The sequence below is a fragment of the Ictidomys tridecemlineatus genome, chromosome 10, assembly GCF_052094955.1.
Source record: "Ictidomys tridecemlineatus isolate mIctTri1 chromosome 10, mIctTri1.hap1, whole genome shotgun sequence".
Taxonomy (NCBI): domain Eukaryota; kingdom Metazoa; phylum Chordata; class Mammalia; order Rodentia; family Sciuridae; genus Ictidomys; species Ictidomys tridecemlineatus.
The window spans coordinates 105633862-105659295 of NC_135486.1; the positions used below are offsets into that span (position 1 = coordinate 105633862).

The 25434-nt window shown below is 53.2% G+C and overlaps 1 protein-coding gene, 1 long non-coding RNA gene and 1 pseudogene across 5 annotated transcripts in view; 1 reads left to right on the forward strand and 2 right to left on the reverse strand.

The window, feature by feature from the left end:
- Positions 1-25417, forward strand: part of Amz1 (archaelysin family metallopeptidase 1) — a 35187-nt gene extending 9770 nt beyond the window's left edge. For 2 of the 4 annotated variants that reach the window (XM_040277152.2, XM_021720571.3), the window contains 6 exons: positions 5463-5984; positions 7467-7634; positions 10249-10377; positions 10691-10860; positions 11245-11421; positions 13096-25417. In XM_040277152.2, coding sequence (XP_040133086.2) covers positions 5681-5984; positions 7467-7634; positions 10249-10377; positions 10691-10860; positions 11245-11421; positions 13096-13641 — 1494 coding nt within the window. In that variant the 5' untranslated portion in view covers positions 5463-5680 and the 3' untranslated portion in view covers positions 13642-25417. The remainder of the gene's footprint in view (positions 1-5462; positions 5985-7466; positions 7635-10248; positions 10378-10690; positions 10861-11244; positions 11422-13095) is intronic. The other 2 variants (XR_013426780.1, XM_078023602.1) reach the window with 2 other exon arrangements.
- LOC101976891 (uncharacterized) overlaps positions 8891-25434 on the reverse strand; it is an 83678-nt gene continuing 67134 nt past the window's right edge. The window contains exon 8 of the long non-coding RNA XR_013426783.1: positions 8891-15845. This is a non-coding gene — a long non-coding RNA (uncharacterized LOC101976891). The remainder of the gene's footprint in view (positions 15846-25434) is intronic.
- LOC144364675 (guanine nucleotide-binding protein subunit alpha-12 pseudogene) lies at positions 23315-24665 on the reverse strand (annotated as a pseudogene).

The following is a 25434-nucleotide window of genomic DNA, read 5'->3' on the forward strand; positions in this document are numbered from 1 at the left end:
TGGCAGAAGGGGCTTCAAAGGCCACCGGGCAGTTGATGGAGAAGGGATTGGATGGAACACCTCCGGGAAAAGAGGGCAGCATCTCAATCAGAAAAGCATGGGGGAGGGCGCACAGAGTCACAAACTTTACCCACGTGCCCCTAGGCAAGGGGTCAGGGTGGAGTCTGAAGCTTAGCCAAGTGGCCCCTTCCCTGCCCCAGAAACTACCTGGGTGGAATTTGAATTCGGGGCTCACAGGTGAGGGGAGAGACGCACGAAGTGGGGGTCTGCTCCTGAGGTCTACGCCCTGGGTTTCCCTCGCAGCACATGGAAACCTGGCAATACAAAGCCCCAGCCCTGTATATCTCATTCTGCATGGGTCTGCGCAAAGCGCCTTGAAGGTTTTGGCTGATGAATAGCGTGTTGCAGCTGCTGGGTGCTCTGCAAAGTGTATTCAGAATAACAAGAATCAGAGCATGATTTCTTGCCCGAAGGCTGGGCATCTGTCTAGTCAGATGGGGCAGAACAAGTGCCCAGGGCTTCGCAGTTTGAGCCACCTGACCTTGATTACCTGGCCAATCAGGCTACCCTGGCTCAGTGGCAGACTCTCCCTGAGGAGGAAAAGCCTGGACAAGGACATGCCCTTCCCTAGTCTTGGGGCAAAACAGGCAGGAGAGAGAGGGAGGTGCCCCAGACGAAGGGAATCTGGCTATTTGGCTGCGATACCAATAGCAAGCAGCTGGGCAAAAAAGTCATTGCTTTGCAGAAGGGACAAGTCCCACCCTCTTCTTGCCTTTAGAGGGTCTCTGTCTAGAGCCCCTGAAGCATGCTAGGAGTTGGGGTTCCACTGTGAGGCATGACACTGAAACCAGGTGTGTGGTGGCAGCTAAGTCATTCATGTCTCTGAGCATCAGTTTCCCCATCTGAAATACAGTGGCACCTGCAGCTCTGTGAGGTCCTGAGGATTGAGTGATGCAGGTGGCGCAGCAGGTAGTGGCTGACCTTGGTACATGGCGGCTACTGTCCTGATGATAATTAGCAGGAGAGGGCCCAGGCCATGGCTAGGGCCTAGTTTTGGAGGTTTCTCTTTCGGAGCCATCACTGTGGCCAAGATGGTGGATTGGCAGGTAGCAGAGAGAGATGGAGAGCTCCCTCCCCACAGGCACCTCTGGCTCCAGGGGTAATCTTCACCTCCAGCTTCGGGCTCTGTGCGAGGACTTGTCTTGTGCAGAAATGACCTGGCAGGGCACAAGGCCTTTGGTAGCAGCTGAGGGTGGGGAAGATGAATAAGGCCACACAGGCTTCTTGAGATCTGGGTACAGGGTCTCAGAGAGAGTGACATGGGGGGGGACAGAGGGGGTCACACTTTCATGCCCAATGTGGAACCACTAAGGGAATAATTCAGAGGTAGTGAGTGGCACTGCTTCTGGCTCCAGAGTGGGGGTGTAGGTGTTTGTGAGCGTTAGGAAGGACTAGGGCAAGTGGGGCACTTGTAGGCAGGTCCTGTGACCGGCATCCAGAAACCAAAATAGGCTGGTGAGATGCCGAAGGAGTCAGGTGCTGGGTACATCTTGCTGCTCACAGAGCTGGACACCTCCTCCCTTCTGTTGGGTCCAACCAAAATCTGGGCAGGGAAGGCAGGAGATACCATGTCTGGGGGGAAACTGAGGCATGGTGGGGTTAAAGGTCAGATGACCAAGTTCATGCCAGAACCCCAGCTGGGGTTGAGGGCATTTGGCTTCCAGGGTTTTCTGCTCAGTCTCCTGGGGTCCCTGCTCATAGCCCACTGACTGCCTACTGAGGCTTGCTGGGGTGCTGTCTCCATACTCCCTGACATCTGGCTCAGCCTGGGGACAAGGCAGACTCCTAGAGCCCCTTCTCAAAGCCCACAGCCTTTACACTTCCTCCGACCGAGGTCAGAGTTCCCGCACAATGTGGCCATCCCTTCCTGACTTTGTCCCCTGTTCTTCCCTTTGTGCACTGCAGCCAGATGGCCAGCCTCCTCCTGTCCCCAGAACACATCTGCCTGTTGGCAGAGGGTGGGCTTCCCAGCTGCTCTCTCGGCTTGGGACACCCTCCATGCCCCTCTGGGAAGTAGCAGACTCACTCCCCACTTCTTCCCTTCTGACGAAGCCACTTTCAAGCCCTCTTGGAAATGGCCACAGGGTCCCGCACTCCTGACCCCCCCCCCAATTCTGCCTTTTCTCCTTCCAGTTTCATTTGCTATCTTCTAACTGACTTGCAACAATATTTACCTTCAATGCTTTTGCCACCTGTCCTGCCTCTCCAAGCCCCTTGAGACCACCCTGTCTCTTTTGTTCTAACAAAGGGCCTGGGGCACTTGGAAACTGCAGCAGTTAATATTCTGTGTCCACTTGACTGGGCTGTGACTGGGCTGTCTCACCTAGGCAGGTGAGATACTGTGGGTGTGTCTGTGGAGTGTTTCCGGTGACATCAGCAGTAGGATCTTGGGCTCTGTAAAGCAGACTGTTCTCTCCAATGTACTGGGCACCTTTCAGTCCCTTGAGGGTGGGAATACAGCAAAGGGCAGAGACAGGAGGGATCCACTCTCTTTTCTGCCTGAGCTGGGATTTCTCCCCTTCTCCTGCCCTTGAACTGGGACCTGTGGACAGAAATTCACTGCTTCCTTCCCCTGGTCCCAATCTGCTAGAGACAGCTCATGGGCCTTCATAGCCTCCTTAATCACAGAGCCAATTCCTCCTAATATATCTTAGCTGGGCCTGGTGGCAACTGTCATGGTAGTGACTTGGAAGGCTGAGGCTGGAGGTTCGAAAGTTCAAGGCCAGCTTCAGCAACTTATTGGGGCCCTAAGCAACTTAACAAGATCCCTGACTCAAATAAAAAAAGGGCTGGGGTGGAGCTCATGGTAGAGCACCCGTGGATTCCATCTCCAGTGCCACAACAATAAATAAACAAATAACACATTTTATAAACACACCTATAAAATGCTTCCCTCCTATTACTTCTGTTGCCCTGGAGACCCCTGTCTAGTACAACTGTTGGAAGAATGAATTGATGAACTGATAAATTCACATGTGCTCCTGTGCTAGGATCAGCGTGGTCTCCTTTGGAAACTCATGAGTCTCTTGGCTGCTTCTGAGTGTCTTGGGTCTTCCAAAGGGAGGGAGCCAGTGGAAATTCAATTCCTTGCTGTTGTTCCTTGCACACCCCTGTCCCCTGGGAAACTTGCCCATTAGGCTCTTCTCATTGCCATGGGTTTGATCTTCTCCCTCATTCATTCACCTGGTGGATTTTTTTTCCTACACCCAGGAGTGAATTGTTCATTGTTTTGCAAAACACCAGTATTGCCTACGTGTCCTGAATAGGCACAGGAGCTAGAACTGTCCTGGAGTCTGTCAGTGGGCACAGGGTAGGGGTGTTTGGGCACGGGATCTGTGTGTTCTGATTGCACCTGATTCTTGTGAGTGCTGTGGCTCAGCTTGGCTCCACCTTTTCACCCTCCTGAACCCAGTACCCACAACCCTGGGCACTAATGCAACAAAGCCTTGCCAGGAACCCAGAGGGGTTTGTGCCCTGGGCAGTTATTTTATTTGTTGCTCTCTACTCAGAACTTTGAGGGCTGGTGGGAATGTCAACTAGCGTACCCCTTCTGGGAAGCGACTTGACAATACAAAGCAAGATGCTTTAAACCCCGGCACATGGAAACCCCTCTAGGAATCCATCTGGAGGAGAAGGAAACAGACTCGTGAGCAAAGACGGGCACTCTGATGTTTGGGGGGCAGCCATTGAAAATGGCATTTTTATAGAATATTTAAAACTCTGGGATAATGCCATAAAGTACTAAGCAAAAGATATAAGATTATACAGTTGGAACTTCAGTTTGTTAAATATACACGGAAAGAAACTATATAAAGCTTGGTGTGGGAAGGATCTTGATGGAAATTTAATCCTGGAAGGGTCTTTCCTTTAAGATAGTGCTTTCCTCTGGAAAAAAAAATCACATTTATGGACTTATATGTGCATGTATTATATACATCTGTGTATGTTTCCTTCCAAGGAAGGTTTATAAAGTGTGTACCCCAGACTTTCTGCTCAAACCTAAGTGTTTGAGTAGCTATAAATGTGTTTTTCAGATGAATGTTTTAAATTGGGTTAAAGAGAGTGTGGAGTCTTGGTTCTCATACAAAAAGGATCCCCCTTCTGGTTTCCAAGTGGGGCTGGAGGCCCTGCTCTTGGTGCTCTGCAGAGAAGTGGGTTTTGTGTCTGAACTTCCTGAGTTGAGGATGGCCGGGGGCTGTCCCAACTTCAGTCCTTGTACCTCTGGGGCTCTCTGCTGTGACTTGTATATCTTCTCATCCCTGGCCTCTAGTTCCCCTCATCCCTGTCCGTCCTTTTATTACTGTTCCATAAGGGTCCCCCACCCAGCCTGCCCCTTACCTGCCTTTGCTGCGTCAGTCTCTGAACTGAGACATCAAGGAAGGCCCAAAGCAGCTGGTGGCCAGAGTCGAGTGCTTACTGACAGCTTTTCAGGTGTGTTTCTGACTAATACGTGGCTGTGCCAGTCCTTGTTCCTGGCTCAAAAGGACAGAGCAGGTGTCACAGTTGGCTGGCTGTCCCCGTAGTTCAGATCTGTTCCTTGCTTCTCTGAAACTCCTCATTTAGCTTGCATGCTGCCCCTGACCACCTAATTTGTGTTTCATACTCCTTGTGTATGCCCTGGACACTTCTGGGTGGGGAGCCACTGGCGCTGCCTTCCTCCTCCATATGCTTCCTGGGGACATGCACGGTTCTGGCCCGGAAGCTTAGGGTTGGGTTAAAGAGAGCTGCAGTTATGGCCCCACGGGATGGGGTGTACTCTGTGATCACAAAGAGAGTGGCTTCCAGTTTCTTGCATGGAGGAGCCCCTCTGGCTTTGCAGGGGCTCAGCACAAAGGGTGAGGTCTCTTCCTATGCCCCACTTCCTTCTTTTATTTATTTATTTATTTATTTATTTATTTATTTAATTAATTATTTTTGTACTAGGGATTGAACCCAGGGGCACTTAACCACTGAGCCACATCCCCAGCCCTTTTAATTTTTTATTTAGAGACAGGGTCTTGCTGAGTTGCTTAGGGCCTTGCTAAGTTGCTGAGGCTGACTTTGAACCTGTGATCCTCCTGTCTCAACCTCCTAAGCTTCTGGGATTACAGGTATGCACCCCCTTCTTTCCAAGGGCTCAGGGCACAGTTTGGGTGTATGATAAGGAGTGGGTCCCTGCGCTTCACGGGGATTCCAGCAGAGTGTGAGACCTGGAGGAGCATCCTGGCTTAGGGGAGAGGAGTCTTCTAGCTTAGTTCTGGATTGGGGACCCAGCCTGCCCAAAGGACAAAGAGAAGAGTGCCCTCTGTTCCTGGTTGGGGGGAAGTGCTGCATCCTGGGGCTCTGTAGAGCTCCCCTATGCCTGACACAGCAGGCCTGTGTGTGCCTAGTGGTGACTGCGGCATGCTCTATGTCCCCTGTAGGGTGTCCGCAGGCCTGGAGGTGCCCATGCCTTCCCTCGCTTTGCTAAGGAGGTCCAGTTCCTGGCAGGGCTGGGCCACGCAGGCTCTTGGCCCAGCATCCTTCTGCTGGGAACCCCTGGCAGCCACTTCTGTCAGTTCAAGGGAAGGTTCTAGAAGAGACGGTGATTGTCCCCTGGGCAGTTCATGGGCAGCAACAGGAGTTCCTGGGTGTGGCTACCATGCTGCAGTGTAGACAGGCCCAGGAGTTCAGCTTCGGCCCTCGGGCCCTGAAGGATGCGCTGGTCTCCAGTGACGCTGGCCTGCAGCAGCTCTACGCCTCGGCCTTCACCCCGGCGGAGAGGCTGTTCCTGTCCGAGGCCTACAACCCCCAGAGGACCCTCTTCTGCACACTGCTCATCCACTCGGCCTTTGACTGGCTGCTGAGCCACCCCGAGGCCCCTGAGGACTTCCAGACGTTCCACACCTCCCTGCAGCACCGGAAGCAGAGCCTGGCTCGGAAGCACATTTACCTGCAACCAATAGGTACAGGGAGGGGGCTGGAGCCGGGGAACCAGCTTGGGCACAGCCCCAATTAGGGCTGGAATTAGGGCTGGTGGCATTGGGTGTGTTTGGAATTGGGGTGAGGCAGGGAGGCCCTGTTTTCCCCCACCCATCTTTGACACTGGTCAGAAAGCCTGGAGCCGTGGGACCATCCACTCTCAGGTGGGCATGGGGAGCAGGACTCAGGGACCCCCGGCATGGCTGCTGTCTTCCAGGGCTCTTCATTTGTCAAGAGATTGGGGGACACAGGGAGATCTGAGGGGCGAGAGAATAGCCCAGCCAGGTAATGGGGAGGATCAGAGGTGGGCCGGCCACTGTGCTGTCAGCATTCCAAGGCAGGTGGCCCCAGCCTGGCATAAGTGGCACTTGGCTTTGGAGAGGAATGTCAAGCTTCTGTCTGAGGTGTTGGTGTGTCACACCCTTCTGCACAGCCAGTCGGAAGAAGGTGGGCTTTGGCCTTGCCCTCAGTAGGCTAGTTGGCAGCCCCCCCAGGGTCCATGCCAGCCCCCGGGGTCCACGCCATCCCCCTCCCAGATGCTCAGGATCAGCATGCTGGAGGCTTCAGGGGTCTTGCTCTACATAATCCCACATCTGAGACTGCTCTTGACCCTGCGGGGCCAACCCTTTTTATGTATCCTTGCTTATACCTCCGGGAGCCTCTTCCGACATGTGGACACATGGCACCTTGCCAAGATGGGCGGGAGGTCTGGGGTGGGCCTGGGTCCTGAATTTCTACCAGATCCAGGCTGAGACCAAGGTCTGGAGACCTCGAAACCATTCCCATGGCCTCCACCCTCGGTTGTGTCCATCTGTCCTCCTAGCATGCCATCTGGTGGTGTCCCCCCCCCTGCCCTGCCAAGCCCTTGCTTTCCAGCGTGAGCCTACACTCCTGTTTCAACCAGGCTGACTTTTTGCAGCTGAGGAACATGCTTGCTTCTGCCACCCGCTGCTAGGGGGCCTCTCCTGGTCAGCTTATGGGCTTCTAGCAGCACTGTAGAAGTCCCTGCCTCCCTGAGTTTCACGTGTGACAGTGATTCCTGTCCTTTGTTGTTTTTTTAATATTTTATTTTTTAGTTGTAGTTAGACACAATTCCTTTATTGTATTTATTTATTTTTATGTAGTGCTGAGGATCGAACCCAGGGCCTAGCACGTGCAAGGCGAGCACTCTACTGCTGAGCCCCAGCCCCAGCCCTGTTTTCTTTTTTGGTAGTGGGGATTGAATCCAGGGATGATTTACCACTGAGCTACATCCCCAGCCCTTTTTATTCTTTATTTTGAGACAGTCTGGCCTTGAACTTGGAATCCTCCTATCTCAGTCTTTGCGCCACAATGCCAGGGTTCCTGGCCTCTTGTCTGGGCACTGGCCTTGTTTCCCTGGATGGCCAGTATTGGTGACAGCTCCTGATGCTGCAGTCACAGACCTTTGGGGGCACAGTGGGGCTGACCAGCTGCTCTGCCCCCAGATCTGAGTGAGGAGCTGGCAGGATGCCCCTTGCTGGATCACCTGCGGAGCTGCGTGGAGGCCTTCTTCCTGGGCTTGAGGGTCAAGTGCCTGCCCTCTGTGGCGGCTGCGTCCATCCGTTGCTCCTCGCGCCCCAGTCAGGACTCTGGTGAGCTGCAGCTCCACACAGGTGAGCCAGGCTGGGGGCGGAGCCCAGACCAGGGCAGGGCCAGCAAGGCCCCATCCCACTGTGTAGCGAAAGGCCGATTCTGGAAAGAAAAGGGGAGGAAGGAGCTCCAGAGACAGAAGGAACTTGTTTGCTCTTCTGTGGGGCATCAGTTTTCCCCACCTATTGGACAGAATGGGAATAAGGAGTTCCTCTTCCTCCCCAGCAGTCTATGGAGTTGGCCCCACAGCTCAGGGCCCACTCCCAGAGTGTTCCCTGGGATGCAGAGCAGGTGAAGGGCACCTTTTGAAAGCTGCTCAGCTTTGCTCTAGACATTCACTTTGCAAGGACCTTCCTGTGGCCAGATGACCCGGTCCTTGAGGCCCTATCTGTGCCTTCAGGTGGTTGGCCTTTGGAGAGTGAGGCCAGCCCAGGAATGAGGCCTGAGTGGACAGGAGACTCAGATGCAAGCCCAGGGAGGTTCCCAAGCAGGTGCTCTCTGGCAAGAGTGGATCAGTGTTGTTCATGATCTTCATGTTCTGGGAACTGCTCAGCGTGGGCTTTCTTCACTGGCCTGTGGCCCACACTGCCACAGGCTCCCCTCTTGCTGCTGAGATTTCTGTCCAGCCTTCATTCTTCCATTCACTCACCTCCAGTACTCTCTGCAACAGGGTCTGAAGTGCCCCTCACCACACCAGTCCTCATTCTGTCATCCTGAGTGGCAGTTCTGTAGCTTCCAGTGGATTCTTTCTTTTTGTGGTTGGACTTAGGGTTCCTGTCCCTTGATAGCAGCTCACAGCATCTGCCTGGGGCCCAGCTGGCTGTGTTGGTTGGTTCTGCCAAATCTGTTAACTTGTTCCTGGTGCACCGTGTTATTTTGATTGTTGGACATTTTGTTTGAAAAATTAGTTTACTCTTCTTTTTATTTATTTTGTTGTGGTAAGGGATATTGAACCCAGGGGCACTTACCCACTGATTTACATCCCCAGTCCTTTAAATTTTTTTTTTTTTTTTGAAACAGGGTCTCATGCTGGGTTTGCACTTGTGATCCTCCTGCCTGAGCCTCTGGAGTAGCTGGGATTTCAGGCTGAAGCATTCTGGCACCAGAGCTGGATGGGAAGTTCAAGGCCAGCATCAGCAACTTAGAGAGGCCCCAAGTAATTTAGCAAGACCTTGTCTCTATATAAAAAATAAAAATGGCTGGGATATGGCTCAGTGGTAAAGAGCCCCTGGGTTCAATCCTCAGTTGCACCAAAACAAACAAAAGCATTATTAAAAAATTTTGAGTATGTGTGTAGCTGGGTGCAGTGTAGATTACAGGTGCTTACCCATAATTCCAATGGCTCTGGAGGCTGAGGCAGGAGGATGGCAGGTTCAAAGCTAGTCTCAGCAAGTTAGTGAGGCCCTAAGCAACTTAACAAGATCCTGTCTCTAAATAAAAAATAAGAAGGCTGGGAATGTGTCTTGGTGGTTGAGTGTCCTAGGTTCAACCCTAAGTTATAAAAAAAAATTGAGTAAGAAAATATTTTGGATATAATAAGTTAAATCAAACATATTGTTAAAATCAATTTGTTCTCTTTTCTTTTTTTACTTTGGGGAAATTTAAAGTTATAAGTGTAGCTCAGGCTGTATTTCCACTGACAATGATGTGCTATATTATCTCCATAAGCCGGAGCGTGTCCCCCATGGCCTCCTCCAGCATCTTCTGCCTGTCTCTCTAGTTCCTTCCTCACCCCTTGATCTACCTCTTGTTTCTTGAGTCCCTTTCTAGGTTTAGAATTCCTGGTTCCTATTTCCTCTCCCGCATCTCCTTCCTCTCCCTGCATGGTCCACCCCTGCTTGAACCTCCACCCACGATGGGATGTGCTGATGCAGGGCCAGGGCCCTCAGTGGTGCCCCAGCAGTGCCCACTGCTCTTCCCCCTCCTTCTTGACTCTTTCCACTGAGGAGACACAATCAGAGGCGACTCTGCCCCTCCTTCCATATGGCTCCCCACCTGCAGCATTTCTCTCACCTGGCCTCCCCTGCCTGGCTCCTGGTCAGGGTCACACTCAGCCTCTGTGGAGATGCCCCTCCCACCACCACCTTGCCTCCCTGCTCCTCAGAAAGCACTTTCTCTATGGTGGCCTTCCCCCTCCCTTTCCCTGCCCTCTCTTCCCTCTTCAGTCACTAGAGACTCCCTCCTGGTTTCCTGGGACCTGGCTGGGCCCTCCCTTTCCCTCCCTTGGGCTCCTCATTGACTGTGTCCTGGCTTCCACAGCCCTGTCCATGCCCACACTCCTGGGGAGTGTCGGTCCCTATCACTGCTGTAACTGATGATCACACAACTGGTCTTACAGTTTTGTGGGTTAGGAGTCTCCCTGCATGGAGGTCAAGGTGTGGGCGGGCTGCGTTCCTCCTCAGGCTCTGGGGAGAAACTATCCACCATTTCCAGTTTCCGGGGATGTCTGCATTCATTGGCTTGTGGCCTCTTCCTCCATCCTCCAAAATAGTACTGAAGCTCAGGTCTCTCATTCTGACCTTGACTTTCTAGTTAATACAGAATAATGTCTCCATTTCCACATCTATTAGCCTGTCCTGAGCAGGGTCTGGAGATGGGTCTCTAGCCACCTCCTGACCCCCAGCACTCTCCTCTCAGATGGTATCCTGTCCTTTTTGAAGAACAACAAGCCAGATGACGCACTGTGTGTGCTGGGCCTCACGCTGTCTGACCTGTACCCCCACGAGACCTGGAGCTTCACCTTCAGCAAGTCCCTCCCAGGGCATGGTGAGCTGAGGCCCTGCAATTTCCACCTAGAGGGAGCCTGGCATGTGCTCTTGCTCCAGGGGAGGGTGATGCACACCTATGGAAACAGCTGCGTGATCTTGTCCCCCACATTTTTGCTATTCCTGGGCAAGAGGCTGGCTTGGCTGCTGCCTCAGGGCCGGCCTCCATGTGGGCATGCTGGCAGGGCAGGGTCTCCCAGGACTGGCTCATGCTCAGGCCATGCTGGGTTGCAAGAGAGGATGGGCTGCTTTCACTCCGGGCTCCCTGAAGCTGAGGCTGCCCACTGAGTCTCCTTGTCCTTCCCTCTCCCCAGATGTGGGAGTCTGCAGCTTCGCCCGGTTCTCAGGGAAATTCTCTCAGGTGGGGCCCAATGACCTTGATCCAGGTCTGCTTGAGGAGGCAGCAAATGGCCCTGAGACCCCGCTGCAGGACACAGGCAGGAGCCATTGCTTCAGTGCCCTGGGGGTGGTACAGTGCTGCAAGGTAGGCATGGGGGACAGGAGAGGGTGGGTGGCTGGGCAGCTGTGGGTGTGTCCTCAGAGGAAGGTCATAGTGGGCTCTGGCTGAGCCTTCTGCCTGGCCAGTTATATTGTCCAGAAGAGGTCAGTCCCTCACTTTACGGAGTGAGGAAATCGAGGCTCAGAGATGCCAAGTGTTTTGCCAAAGGCCACATAGCTCTGGGGGACAGCTGGGATCTGACCTACGATCTGCCTGGCTCCCAAGCCCCCATGCTGTGTGGCTTCCCCTGAGCCCCCAGAGGGGCAGGTGTGCTTGGACCATTTGCCAGCAGTCTGTCCTCACCAGGGGTTGGGGGTCTGTGGGTAGAGGGCAGGGTTGTGAGACAAGGCTGGTGGTCTTCTCCCTCAGGTCACATGCCACGAACTCTGCCAACTCCTGGGCCTGGGGAGCTGCCGCTGGCTCCGCTGCCTCATGCAAGGGGCGCTCAGCCTGGATGAAGCCCTGCGGCGGCCCCCAGACCTCTGCCCCATCTGCCTGAGGAAGCTGCAGCACGTCCTAGGTTTCCGGCTCGCTGAGAGGTACAAGGTAAGCGCTGCCCCGGCTCCCGACTTGGCCCAGGGGAAGCCACACACAGGCAGAGGACCTGTGCTGTGTCCTGCTCCTCTGGGACTCACAGATCTCCTTGGTGGCAGATTGAGTCTTTGGCTGGTACCTGACAAGTGGGAGCACCCTGCACTTTGGCTGGAGGGCAGGTCACCAACCCTGAAAGGAGGAGGGAACCAGACCAACCCAGTCCAGGACAGGTGCTCCTGCCTCCTGGCAGTGCTAGGAAGGGGATGCTGCCCTCTGCTGGCAGCACATGGCATAGCCATGGAGCAGGGTCCCCTTTTTTATTCCCATAGGGAGATTTGTTTGCAAACTCAGAAACTTGGATCTATTTCTCTTTAAATCCACTTCTGGCTGAAAACAAATTTATCATGGAGGCACAGGACCTATCAACTTGAAAACAAAAAGTTGTCAGAACTTCACTGGGTTTAAGGCCGGACTCTTGTGGTTCTGGGGAGCCCCTTCCTCAGGCAGGTTTCTGGCAGGATAGTGGCTCTCAGCCTGCCCTGGTGTCACAATTCCCTGGTGGGATGGGGTTCTCACCTGGACGCATTAGAACAGGCCCCTGTGATGCTGGAGGCCTGAAGTAGAGGCCAGATATTTTCAGATTATAGCACTGACTCCCCTGGGAGCAGAGGGACAGCTCTCTGGGTGTGGCCCTTCCCTAGTGGGGAGCCAGGAGCCTGTGTTGCTGCAGAACGGGGCAGCTGGTGTGGTTGTCACTTGTGGAGACACCCTGCATGGGCCAGCTGCCCAGTCACGGGGGCACAGGCAAAGGGCTTGGTTGGTGGCAGCTCTTATTGTCCTGGTGAGGCTGAGAAATGGGAATTGAAGACAGCTCTGGCTGTGAAAGGGTTTGATTTCTCACTTATGTCCTTCATCTGGGGGCTCATTCAACCATCTGATGGGAACTTGTAGAACTTTACCCAGTTGAGGGTGGGGGTGTGGTGTTCAGCAGACCCTGGGTGAGCTCTGAGGGCTGAGGTGGTGGGTGCAGCATCTCCTCCCATGATGCTCCCTGAAGTGGCTGGGCCCTTGGGAGCAGCCATCCTCTCAGGACAGGGCTCAAGGACCTGGAAGGACAATGACTGTAATAGGAGGGGAGCTATGCAGGAGATTTGCCACATGTCCTGGGATGGCCCAAGGACTCTAAGAGCCATGGAGCCACCCAGGGCCAGTGTCTCTGCTCAAAGGAAAAGCCCAGCTTTGTGGTGCCGGCCAGTGCCCACTGATTGACTGAGCAGAGCTGGAAAGTGCTGCTCTTTGTGACGCCCATCCTGCAGACATGGCACACACAGGGGACCTCAGGAGCACAGGTAATGGGAGGCCATGGTGAAACATTTAGGGAGTGATGTGTTTTGAGTGTTTTTTTTTTGCCTTAACATTTTCTGACTTTAATCATGAGCTTTGAGGAAGGGCTGGGTTAGCAAGAGGTGCCCAGTTCCTGAAACGCGAACAGCAGGCTCCTGGGACTTGGAACGTCTGGCTGTGGCACAGCCTGGACTCCAGCCCCTAGCAGTGCTGGGCAGCAGGGCCCTGGTGGCACCAGCTTGCCACAGGCCTCAAGGTGACTGAATGCAGCTGGGTCCTCGGGCTGCTCGCTGGCCAGACAAGTGGCCACCAGAGAAAACTCAGCCCGTTTCTCCCTCGCAGAGACTCCACGCCTGGACCCAGGCAGCAGCAGGTTCGTGGCCCTGCCAGGAGGCAGGAGAGCCGTCTGTATCGGAGGACACCCCACCCTTCAGCGCAGACTCTGGCATGTGCTGTGAGAGCGACTCAGAGCCTGTCACCAGCCTGTCAGAGCCACTCACCCCTGATGCATGGAGTCATGCCTTCCCTGAGGGACCCGAGGATGGGCAGAGCTCCCTGGTGGCCTCAGAGGCTCTGCCGAAGCTTGAGGGCCCTGTGGAGGCCATTGAGGAGCACGGACGGTGGCTGGCCACATGTATCCAGGCCCTGGAACGAGAAGTGGCCGAGGAGGAGCTCGCGCAGGTGGACAGGGCCGTGGATGCCCTGGACCGGTGGGAGATGTTCACAGGGCAACTCCCGGCTACCAGGCAAGACCTGCCCTGTGTCAGGGACAGTGCAGGGCTACGCAAGGCCCTGGGGGACAAGCTCTCCTCCCTGAGGCGGCGGCTGAGCACACGTAGACTCCCCAAGGCCGAGTCCTCCCCCTGCCGCTGGGAGGGGGGGAGTTAGTGCAGCAAGATGGCCTGTCCCCTGCAGAAAAGTCAGCGCCTGGCGTCTCTCCCCAGGACACCAACTGACCACTGCTGTCCAGCCACCAAGGGCATGGTGAGCCCAGCAGCACTAACAGAAGCTCTCAGAAGTTGAGGAGGCTGCTTCTAGCTGGCTCCTTGGGTCCCTGTGCCCACTGCTTACCCCAAAGCACAGCCTGGTCCCAGGACCCCCATGGCGGAGTAGCCTGCAGCCTGGGGAGCACCCCGCCCCTCTCCTGGGTGCGACCGTGGACTGAGGGCCAGCGGGGAGCTGTGCGCTTGTCTTCTCCCTGCAGGCTGGGCTTTGGGCCTGCTGCTCCCCTGGTTACTTCCTGTTGGAGCTTGAAAAGTTATCCAGGCCAGTGGTGACCCTGGAACATGGGCCGTGCTGCTGCTAACTGGGCTCCAGGGTCCCCTCAAAGTGGAAGCCATGGGGTTTTGTTTGTTTTGTCTCTGAGCTTGAGACTCACGGGGGTCTGTCCTTTTGGACCCACACTGCGGGAAGGCAGGTGTCTAACCTGCAGGTTTAAGGGGCAGGAGGGTGGAGCCTCCTTATGCCCCGAGGTCGCCTGCTGTCACTCAGTGGTGAAAACACACTGCAGCCCCATTCTCGGGACTGTTTTCTGACCAAAGTGGCTGTGCTGATAGTGGGCACTAGGCCGCAGTGGTGCCATGTGGGGTCAGTTTGTACTAGGCCACCAGGTGCCTGTGCTGGTGCCAGCGGGGTGTAGCTCATGTCTTCGGTGACATCTTTTTGGCTGGGTCCTATCCATTCCTGAGAGCGCTTAGGACACCGTCCACACGTGGCATTGTCTGTGTCCCTTTCAATTTTTTGGTCCCAAGGATTGAACCCAAGGGTGCTTAACCACTGAGCCACATCCCAAGCCCTATTTTATTTGAGATGGGGCCTCACTAAATTGCTTAAGGTCTTTCTAAGTTGCTAAGGCTGGCCTTGAGTCTGTCCTCCTGCCTCATTTGATTCCCACCCTCTCAAAGTGACCTTTTTATCACTATCAAATGTCCCAGCCTGAGATAGTAGGATCCTGCAGAGTGAAGCAGGTGGGGTCCTGGCTTTTCCTCACTGGAAAGAGGCAAGAACAGGAAGCTTAGACAGTTTCGAATTGTTTCTGAGAAAAAACTACAAATATAGACCTAGAGGGAGTCTGAAGCTGCCTTGTGACTGTGACACTACTGTGGGGCAAAGGGCAGGTCCCAGGCCCAGAAAAATGCAAAGGGTTTAGGTCATCTGAGCTGGGAAGCAAAGTCACACCTCTGACGCAGTATCGGCACCCTCCCCAGGCCCCCAGGCCATTCTTGCCATCTCATACAGGTGTCCCATGGTCCAGGTTGTCCTTGCAATGAGATGAAGGGACTCACGCTACGGCTCATGCAGCTGCCTGTGTCTGCGAGCAGGGAGCACAGCTGGGCCTCCACGCCCAGGCCCTGGGAGCCCTCCATCAGGCCCAGGCTCCCTGGGTAGCTGTGGCCTTCCTAAGGCAGGTGGGGCTCTACCTAAGCCTCATGTCAGAGCCTCACCCTGCTGGGCAGTCACTGAGGCCCCTGCAGGTCCCTGGGAGGGACACAGACACCACCTCTGAATGGAGGTGTGGCAAGTTTCTGGAAGGTCGTACCACTTGGGGAAATAACACTGTGGCCATCCGTGAGAAGCTGGCCCTGGTCGGTGTTGGTGGCCTGGGTTTCACTATCATGATGGCCACATGGTCTTACCTGTTGCCACTCTTCTGTCCTCTGCAAGAGGCGAGTTACTGGAGTGTTGGAAGATTCGATGGGGATGACAAATAGCCAGGTGTGGACGGAGGTCAGGAGGCCATCAGGGTCATCAGCCCCTGGCCTTTGGCTCCCAACTGTCATGAGTCCCAGGAGGGCACGTGGAGGTGGGAGGCAGCAAACCACTAAAGCCAGAAGCTTCACCCAGAGGCTTTTGAAGACTCCTTTTGTCAGGAGGACATTTTGAAAAGCATCTTCCTCTGCCATGTTTCCCTCCTCACACGCTGGCCCAGGTTCTGTCCTTGACAGGCGGAGGGTAATGGGACAGTCACCATGGGAGGAGGGTAAGGAGAGGAGGAGCCAAGTGGCACTCACGGACCTTCCTAAACTGGAGCTGGAGATGTCGCAGCCGTGGTGTTGACAGGTGTGGTCTGAAGGGTCAAGGGGCCATGGCATCTAAAATGTCAAAGAAACGCACAAGCTGACTCAGCTGCTCCTCACCTGCTCTGTCAGGGGTCCCTGGGGTGCATGAGGACAGGTTGACAGATCCTCCAAGAGCCTGGCACATCTTGGTCAAGCTGGAGGCGCTTGAGAGAAACTAAGTAGTTTGGGGTCATGACACGTCACCTGTGTCACTAGGACATCGAGCCCTGGGTCCACATGTACCTTTCCAGGCTCAGGGTCACGACATGTCACTTCCATAGAACATCTAGCCCCTGGCTGCACACACACTTCCCCAGGCTTTGACCAGGGACCAAGTTGGAGGGGCCCTAGACAGAGGGAGCAGATCCTTCTTTCTACCCAAAGCCCAGACTCACCATCCAAGGAAAGGAGAAGCATTTCACTCCTGCCCATGGTGGGAACCCTCATAGAGCAGGAGAGCTAGTGTAGCTCTGCACCCCATTCCAGGGTTGAGTCTGAAAAGGGGTGCCGTCCTGTGAGCCAGCCTATGGGACATCTGATACAGATGAAAGAACTTTCCAGAGGGCTTAAAGCACAAACTGAGTCAAGAAACTAATGGTGGGGCTGTGTTCAAATTTAGATCCTTCCAAGGTCAAATGGGATGCTAGAACATTCCAAGGATGTGCCCATGTTCAGAAGGTTCACACACAATGCTAAGACTAGCCCTCTCCAGACCTAAGGGGCAGGGACAACCAAGCCTCAGAAGGATCAGCTGCTGATTCTCCACATCTTAGGGGGTCCCGCTGAGGACCAGGGGATGTTGCATGCCCATCACCCTCAATTCTCAAAACAGCAGTGGCACATGTCATTGTTGACATCTGCTCTGTGGCTGTGGAGGCTGAGATGCAGCTTGGTGACCTGCCCAAGCCTCAGTGGTGGCGGAACCAAATTCAGGCTCCTTTGCCCCAGGGGGAACCTCTTCATTTCCCCACAGGCTCCTTAGGGAAGGAAGCAAACTGGACGTGTCTGAGCAGGAAGCAAGGGGGGGGGGCGGCACAGGCATCTGGGGGTTGCACTCCAGCACTGAGCCAGTTCCTGAGGTCACCAGGAAGCTTGCTCTTAGGTGAAGATGCCAACCACAACAGAGCCCGGGGTGCTGTGGCTCTGTGAACTTGCTTCTAGAAAGAGGGTGAATCCCCAGGAAGGATGCTGCCACCCAGTGGATGGAGCAGCAGTGTTTCCTGAGGACGTGCTCAGATCTGCAGGAAGGAGGTCGCTTTCTCCGCGGCTCCCCTGGAGCAGCTCCAGCCAGGCTGGAAGGACACAGGTGCAGTCCGGGGAGAGGCCTGCACAGAGTGGCTCCCAGAACCGGGGTCTTCTTGAGCACATAAGCCTGATCCTGAAGGTGGAGGAGGGGGGAATTGCACACAGAGGGACCTGGTTTCAGTGAAACCCAAGGAAAGAGCAAATGACAGCCCTTAGAACAACAGGCTGCCAAAGAGTATTTCCAAGTAATCAAGGAAATTCCTGCCTTACTATAGAGGAGCTCGGCTTTTGAAAGCTGGTAGTAAATGCAAACAACCAGTCAGGATGGCCAACTGTCTTTTTGAAACTGAAGTTTGAGATGAAACTAGATTCTATGCTTCTGCTGGTGGTGGGGTCTGCCTAAGTCATAGGCCTCTGCAGCTGAGAAAGCCCATGTTAGTGTTAGCCGCTAAACACTCCTGGGGCTGCCTGCTGGAGTCAGCAGCCAGCAAAGCCCGATTCTTTTCCACCACTGAGTTGCATGTTGCAGCTCTTAGCGGGGTGGGGGTGTGTGTGGGGGTGGGTGTTCCCTCCAGTGTCACAGCAGACCCCAGAAGCTCACTGCTAACTTCTTTCCAGGGTCTTGTCTTGCAAATCAGAAGAATGAAATTCACAGACAATGGAAGACAAGAGTGAAAGGAGCAGGATGTATTCTAGTGAGAAGACAAGACACAGAACTCTTGCAGGGAAACAGGGGACCAGATAGCAGGCTGACATTTGAACTTGGGGTTTATATAGCCCTTGGGTGAACACTATTAGTCCAAATTCATGCTAATCAGAGTTTTTTTTTTTTTTTTTGGTACTGGGGATTGAACTCAGGAACATTCAACCACTGAGCCACATCCCCATCTCTAATTTTATTTAAAGACAGTGTCTCACTGAGTTCCTTAGTGTCTTGCTGTTGCTGAGGCTGGTTTTGAACTAGCAATCCTCCTGTCTCAGTCTCCCGAGCCACTGGGATTAAAGGCAAGTGCCACTGCTCCTGGTTTAATCAGGTGTCAGAAAATACCAATGCTATTGGTTAGTCCTGGTCTGAACTTTCAGGTCTGCCCCCACTTCTAGTTTCCCTGATGCTCATGGGGGAAGTGGGAGGTTGAGGTCAGAGGATCATGGATTCTCCAGGGTTCAGGTGGATGGTGCTATGTGGACTAGGTGTCCCTAGCAGCCCAGGCTCAGCTATTGAGGTGTGAAAGATCCACTCACTGTGGGGTGCCTTGGCCCTGGCTTGCCATGCCTCAGGCCCACACTGGCATGGTGGGCTCTGTGGGCCACAACCTGTGCTCACTGTCCACACTCCAACCCACCTGGGCCACTGTTTCTGGGACTTGGCTTAGATTCACTTTCCTTTCCCAGCACCACATCACATCATCTCAAAACAGGACAAGCTGAAAATACTGAGGCTTATTTTTGAGCTCAGCTTCTTGGGGAAGAGATAACAAAATCAAACTTCCATCAGGAGTTTGTTTTAAAAAGCAAATTACCATAAAAACAAAGTAAATTCCCAGAAATATTTAGATGTTAGTTTTCAGTTACCCCCCCACCCCAGGCACTCCTACTGACAGTTGGAGGCAAGCAGAATACTCACCAAAAGCTGACAGGCTTCAGAGAGCCTGCGTCTCACAAGTAATCGCTGCACAAGGGTCTGCAAGGGCAAGCCCATCCACCCTCAGACCCTCTCCCACATCACTCCAGCTCTCAACATTAACCAGAAATGAGCAGCCAGGGCCCACAAGCAAGGCCACCCAGATGCCACAACCTGGGCCTGTGAATGACACTGCACTCATTCTGACATGGGCCAGGCCATTGCACCTGGGCTCTGCTCTCCTCCTCTGGCCCCAACCACCCTTCACAGCACGCGCTGCCTTGAACTGTCCCTCCCAGGTCTCTTCCTGGCATAGGGTGCCTGTTTTTCTAGTTGAAGCACAAATGCTACTTCTTGGCAAAGGTGACGTGTCTGCCTGCTTTGCCCCCATGCTCTACATGCACCTTCTGTTTCTTTATGAACTTTACCACCCTCCGCAAGTTTGTTTCTGGGGCTGTTATGGGTCTGTGGTCAGCAGGAGCTCACAAGGATCACAACTCTTGGCCATGTGCACACACACCCACCTGCCATGCAAAGCAGCTTGGATCAATTGGAAGCCACTCCTCCTCAGGTGGCCTTTGGGGAGCAGGAACATGACTTCCTGTTTCTTCCAACACCTGCCTACAGGAAGGCCATGTTGTTGACCACTCTCGACTGCACTGGCCGTTTTCACCTGAGGAACTGCTTTCACTGGGCTTGCTCTGTGGTCAGCGCCCAGCTGGGCCCACAGTGCGGAGGCCAATCAGGCCCAGCGGTGGAGGTCTCTGAGGTCAGCTCATCAGTGCTGATGCCCTGGAGGAGCGTGGCCTCATGGGACAGGCCTGTTGCCCTGGTTTTGTTAAACAGGGAGTCCCAGAGACCAGAAAACAGAGATTGTCAAAGGGGCCCCTGGGAAGAGGGGACAGCACATGAGGGGCCCAGTATAGAGAAAGCACACTTTCCTTGGGGGTCACTGGGATGACTGGCAGGGTGTGGAGGGTGCCGGTCACGGTCCAAGTGGGCAGTAGGAGAGAAGTAGGGCGGAGCAAACATGGAAGATTTTGTTTTTCTGAATGAGATCAGGCCTGGGAGTGACCTACGGCGTTTCCTTTCATGTCCCACCAGGGGCTCCACAGGTCCCTCTAGTGGATGGGCAGGGCAGGGCAGGGCTGCTGTCAGCATGGCACCATCCAGCTCTGAAGGGACAGAATGGAAGCTGCTGGGGCTGTGTGGGCAGTGGTCTAAATGTCAAGGGTTCCCTCTCATTCCTGCTGCTGCTGCCTTCCCGTCACATCTCCCTGAAGCAGTCACTTTACATGGGGCTCTTGAGAGTCATGGACCCCAAGAAGGAGAGGTGCTCATGAAAGGAGGGGGCGGGTGTCCCAGGAGGAGTTCCCTGCCCTGGTTGCAGCACCTGCCTGTGACAGGCCTCCTGTGGTTACGGCTTGCCTGCTCACAGGGCACTGTTCTTTGCCAAATGCCAATGTCTCGGCTTGGCACAGAATCACGAGCCACCACACAGCTTTGTAGGTTCAAACAGCAATTCTTTATTCCCGATCTCAACGGCCTCCACACAGGTTCAGGGGCAATCCCAATCCCCCTGCCCCCACAATTCACATCCTAAATACTTTCTCTCCAGGAGAACTCAGCGGGAACTCAGGCAGCAGGCACGCCCTACTCCCAGCAGGAATAATCTTCAAACTCCTATTGTCACGCCCTAAACCCAAGGACGGGGATACTTCCTGCAGGATACACCCTAATCCTGGATCCACCCTGGTCATTGAGCAGGGTCACCTTTCTCAAACACACAAGCAAGGTCGCAGCAAATTTCCAAGGCAAGTCCATTTAACATGGGGTACGCTGGCAAGGATTACGATGCGTCATTCCTACTTGGCAATGGCTCTCAGCAGTTCTTAAGTCCACCTAAATTCAGGAATCAGAACTGAGACTCCAGGTGACCAACACAGAGCATGTTCTGTGTTATCCAGATTTTCTAGAGTGCTTCCCTGTTACATCTCAATACTGCTGTAAGCCCAAATCAGAAGTGTAAGTGACATGGGAGAAGTCCTCATTTCAGCTCAGTCAGTGCTTCCTGTTTGGAATGCGAGGCTCCCACGGGAGTCCCTTCCTCTACTAGGTGCCATTCCTCCTGCTTTTAGCAGTGGATGGTCCACTCGTCCCTGAGCAAGGCCTCCTCTGAGTCGCTCTTGCTGTACTGCTGAGGATGGGCTGGGAGCCCTGGCCACGTGTCCCCATGGACATCCATACATTGAGTGACCAGCAGGCGCCTCCCATCTTCAGTCATTTGCTGGAGGTCTTAGAAAAACCTATTAAACTGTCACTTCATCAGTGCTCACATTTCCATATTTTTGAGCCAGGGTTGAGGCTTTTGATGTGATTTAACAAAAAAGGGGCATGTTTGGTGGGGGACCTCAAATGCTTACACTCTCGTCACTGGTAGCATTTTTCCCTTGGCCCTGCCGGCCCAACCGTCCTGCTGACTTCTCATACTTCGCCCACACCTACAGGCCTGTGCTTCTGAGGGTTATTAAGTTGAAAAATGGCTGACTCTCGCTGAATAAACACCGGGTAGGATGTGACTCTGCTCCAGGGCGTGAGGAAGAGAGTGGTCAGCACCTGGGGGGGGGTGGTGGCAGAGCGAAGGAAACACAGGACAGGGCTGGGTCAGAGCCGGGCACGGGGCACCCACTTACCTCACTTGCCCACGCGTGCACCTGACACATGCACTCTGTCCACGGTGAGGCCACGGACACCTTTGCTTCAGGAGCAGTATCAGACCAAAGTTGGAGATTTACCCCAAAGCCTGTGAACCCAGCTACACCTACACTCAAGATCCACCCCAGGTCACTGTTCGGCTCTGACACAGTCAGTGGATGGTCACTGTAGTAGCCTGTGGGGTGGCAACTGGCTGTTTGATGGGAGGCGACCCATCAGGAAGACACATGTTGTTTAAGGAAACTTTTAATAGATTTATCAAAATGACATCTACAGAACCTGCTAACTAACCACCAAGGTAGGAAATACACTTTTTACCTGTTGCAGCGCAGTGGCCCCGTCTGGGCAGTTCTGGTGCACATCGGTGCTTCCCAGGTAGGAGCCCAAGGCAAAGCATCAGGCTCTCAGCACTTAAGACTTCTGACAGCTCCCTGCTATTTTGTCATGAATGCTTAGGTGCCAAAGCTACATGTCACCCCCACCTCATCCCACGCCTGGGGCCTCAAGCTTCCAGCAGGCACAGCTGCTCTCCATGGGTGACAAGCCGAGCACTGAGAAAGTGGGCTCAGGACTAAGTGGTTCTGAATGGGGTCTGGGCATATCAACACTGAACTTCCTGATCACCTGGGGCCACAGCCAGTACACAGGCCAACTGGTTTTACTTAGTTCTAATGGAGTTAAGAAGGATGTTTAGAATGCTTTAAATCAATTTGCATAAGGTCCAAAGGTAATTCTCCAAGGTTCTAGAGATTCAAGACTCCATGAAAATCTATCTTTAAGTTTCTCCTAACTAGGCCTGTTGAACCCTGCAGGTGAACTCCCCATGTGATGGTGTGTATAGGTGAACAGGCCTTCCCCCCCACCCAAGTTCAGCACCCTTCACCCACCCCCAGGGGTTGATGAGTTTCTGGCTGCCAACATGCAGGTGAACCTGGAAAAACTTTTATCAGCCCGACAGCTGGAGTGAGCAGCACAGACAATGTACTAGTCTGACATTGAGGTGCAGGTCACTTCAATTTTTGACATCTGAGTTGCTAACCACACCTGAGGTTCCTTAGAGAGAATGGCACCAAAAATCTGCAGGGCTTTGACACACAGAGAACTGCTCATTTGCAAGGGTTTCCTATGGTCACACCCAGTGAAAAAAAAACCCACCTCCTTCCTGAGGCAGGCTGCTGGCCACAGCCAAGGGAAGGCTGGGTAGGTAGCAGTTCTCACTGTGCTAATCACAGTTCCACAAGCCTGGAAGGAATCTCAAGTCTGTGTACTTTTATGGCCTTCAACCCTGGCTTTGCATCTGAATCTCCCAGGAGAGTAGGAATCCATATATATGATGTTTGAATCTGGGCAGCCTTGGCTTTGTCAGCTGAGCCAAGTACATCCCACAGTCACCTGCACCAACCAGGAACACAATCTGAGAGCACTCACGGCTCTGTACAGCAACAGAAGCACATTGTCTGGCAAGAATGAGGCAGAGGGGCTGGGGATGTGGCTCAAGCGGTAGCGCGCTTGCCTGGCATGCGTGCGACCCGGGTTCGATCCTCAGCACCACATACCAACAAAAATGTTGTGTCCGCCGAGAACTGAAAAATAAATAATAAAAATTCTCTCTCTCTCTCTCTCCTCTGTCACTCTCTCTTTAAAAAAAAAAAAAAAGAATGAGGTAGAAAGGAGCACTGAGAACAAGGGCCACTGCCCAAAGGTGCTGGTGGGCAGGCCATCTGTAGAAGCCTGGATTTCTCCAGGGAAGGCAGGCTTCAAAAGGGCTCATTGACAGAACTCTGTAGCACCTGTGGCAGGATCTAAGGCTGCACTAGCACCGTTGCTAGCTTCCAGAAGCCCAGAAGAGGGAGACGAAGATCCTCACTATTTTCTAAAGGAGAAACTCCACCTGCTGGCAACTGTTGGCTCAGAAGACGCCTTGTAAGTAAGATGTGGTTTATTTTGTCCTTGACATTAGGTGGGGAGAGAAGGGAAAGGAGTACAAAGCACCACTGTGTGCATGTGGACAGGGCACCACAGGGGCCCAGGGCTGCCCTGAATCCACACTGCTGCTGGGGCATTAAGGCAGGTCCATGGCTCTCAACCTCATCCTCCATGGAAGGGAGTGGGGACCCTGACACAGATCCTCGGCTCAACCTGGGGGCTCTTAGGACATTGGCACAAGTTTTAAAGGCAGTGTTTTCACTTGGGAGGTGGCACTAAGACCCTGCACCAGAGCTGCAGGGCTGGCTCAAGCATTGTGCCCAGCAGCAAGGGCATGCATTTCTACAAGCTACCACGAGGCGAAGCTTTTGGGTTAGTCTCAGTGAAGACTCAGAGGTTAGAGAGAAAAGCCATGTGCAAGGCCAGCTGGTTTTTGTGTTTTAGTCATTAATAGAGAATGTGTGCGCACACACCATCCTCAATTAAATTGTGTCAGGAAAGGAATGCAGTTCCTGTAAAAAGAAGGCTGTGTTATTAGGTACTGCAGATTAACACCAAAGTGAGCACTGGGATTTTCAGTAGTTTCATTAGTCCCCAAATCAGTAGCTAACATGGAGTTCCCTCATCCTCTTGCCTAGAGCTTGTGGCTGGAGCCCAGTGTTCTTGAGCCAGGTATTCGATGGCATGGATCTGAGAAGCCCTGCAGGACCACACAGGCCACAAGTGCCAACAGCCACACATGCTGCCTCAGAAAGGCATGAGGGGGCTTCCTTTCACTGCAGCATGACATCCTCTAGGTTCTCCTGCAGGATCGTGTCTTTCACAGCATGGAACATGAAGTGGATGTTCTCAGTGTCTATGGCAGAAGTGAAGTGGTGGATCAGCAGCTTGCTGTGGTCTTGTCTCTTTCTGACAAAACACTGGACCAAGTGCTGCTGGATGTCCTCATTTGGTAAAGGTTGCCCCTGAAATCCAGGAAGTGCTTCCTGATGCTGACCGTCTTCACATTCTCCACCAGAAAGTTCCCCTTCTTGAGGAAAAAAAATTATGGAGATGTTGAAGAAGAGCTGTTGATGATAGTCTCAAAGATGTTCATCAACTCCATCAGCCAGTTGGTGTGCCTGTCCTCTGTGAGAACCTTGTTGTATTAACTAGAGGACACCATGAACAGGATTGACATGTTCTCATTAAACTCTGGAATCACTTTGGTGTTGAGACCGCTGGCCACCCACATCCAGCATCTTAAGAAGGTTTTTTAGAACAATGAAGTCATGTTCCACAATCTCCTTGGTGGTGTTCCTGGTGTCCTGCTTATTAGTTCTGTAAAATACAGGACAAGGAGACATTCAGGAGAAAATAAGAACCAAAATATGGCAAAAGGAAAGGGTGCAGGCAAAAGTTACCCTAATTTTGCAAGAAGTTTAACCAAAAACTAGAAACAAATTTGCAGAGTTATACATTCACTATGAAACAAAGTTAAAAAGGACTGAATGCCTCATTTCAAAATAAATGGAGGCTCAATCAATCTGAGGAGGAATGATCAGAAGCTCTATTGTCAAGTCCCATGGGAAGATCTCATCTAGTTTCTTCTCCAGAAGTCACTGTACTCCAAAGAGTATGGTGACTGAGACTGGATCCCTGGTTGCTTCATGGCTGTGGTGCACCTGCTGCCTAGGAATGTTTCTGTGCAAGGTACAGGATGCTCTGTTGCTATGGTGATGCCCTTCCCAAAGAGGCTCTGTGCAAGAGTCTTATCAATCTCAACCTTGATCTCAGGCACAGAGCTTCTAAGGCTAGAAGAATTCTAAGCCTGACAAGACAACCACAATGTTTCACTAGTGCTGCTACTTCTGAGCTGGTGGCTTAACAGTAACTCGGGCAATGGGCCACCTGAAGTGCTGCAGGAAGCTCCAAGCATTGCAAAGTGGAACACCTACAAGAATGTTTCTAGCCCTGTAATCTTCTAGTGCACAAAGAACACAATGCCTCCATAGTCCTTAACTTCTTGATTATGAGACCCTATGTAAATAAACTTGCTGGGCCAGCTCTTCAGTTGTGTTTCTCCATCACAGTGCAACAGATCCCAGCTTTAGTTCAACATCTGTGTGTGTGTTT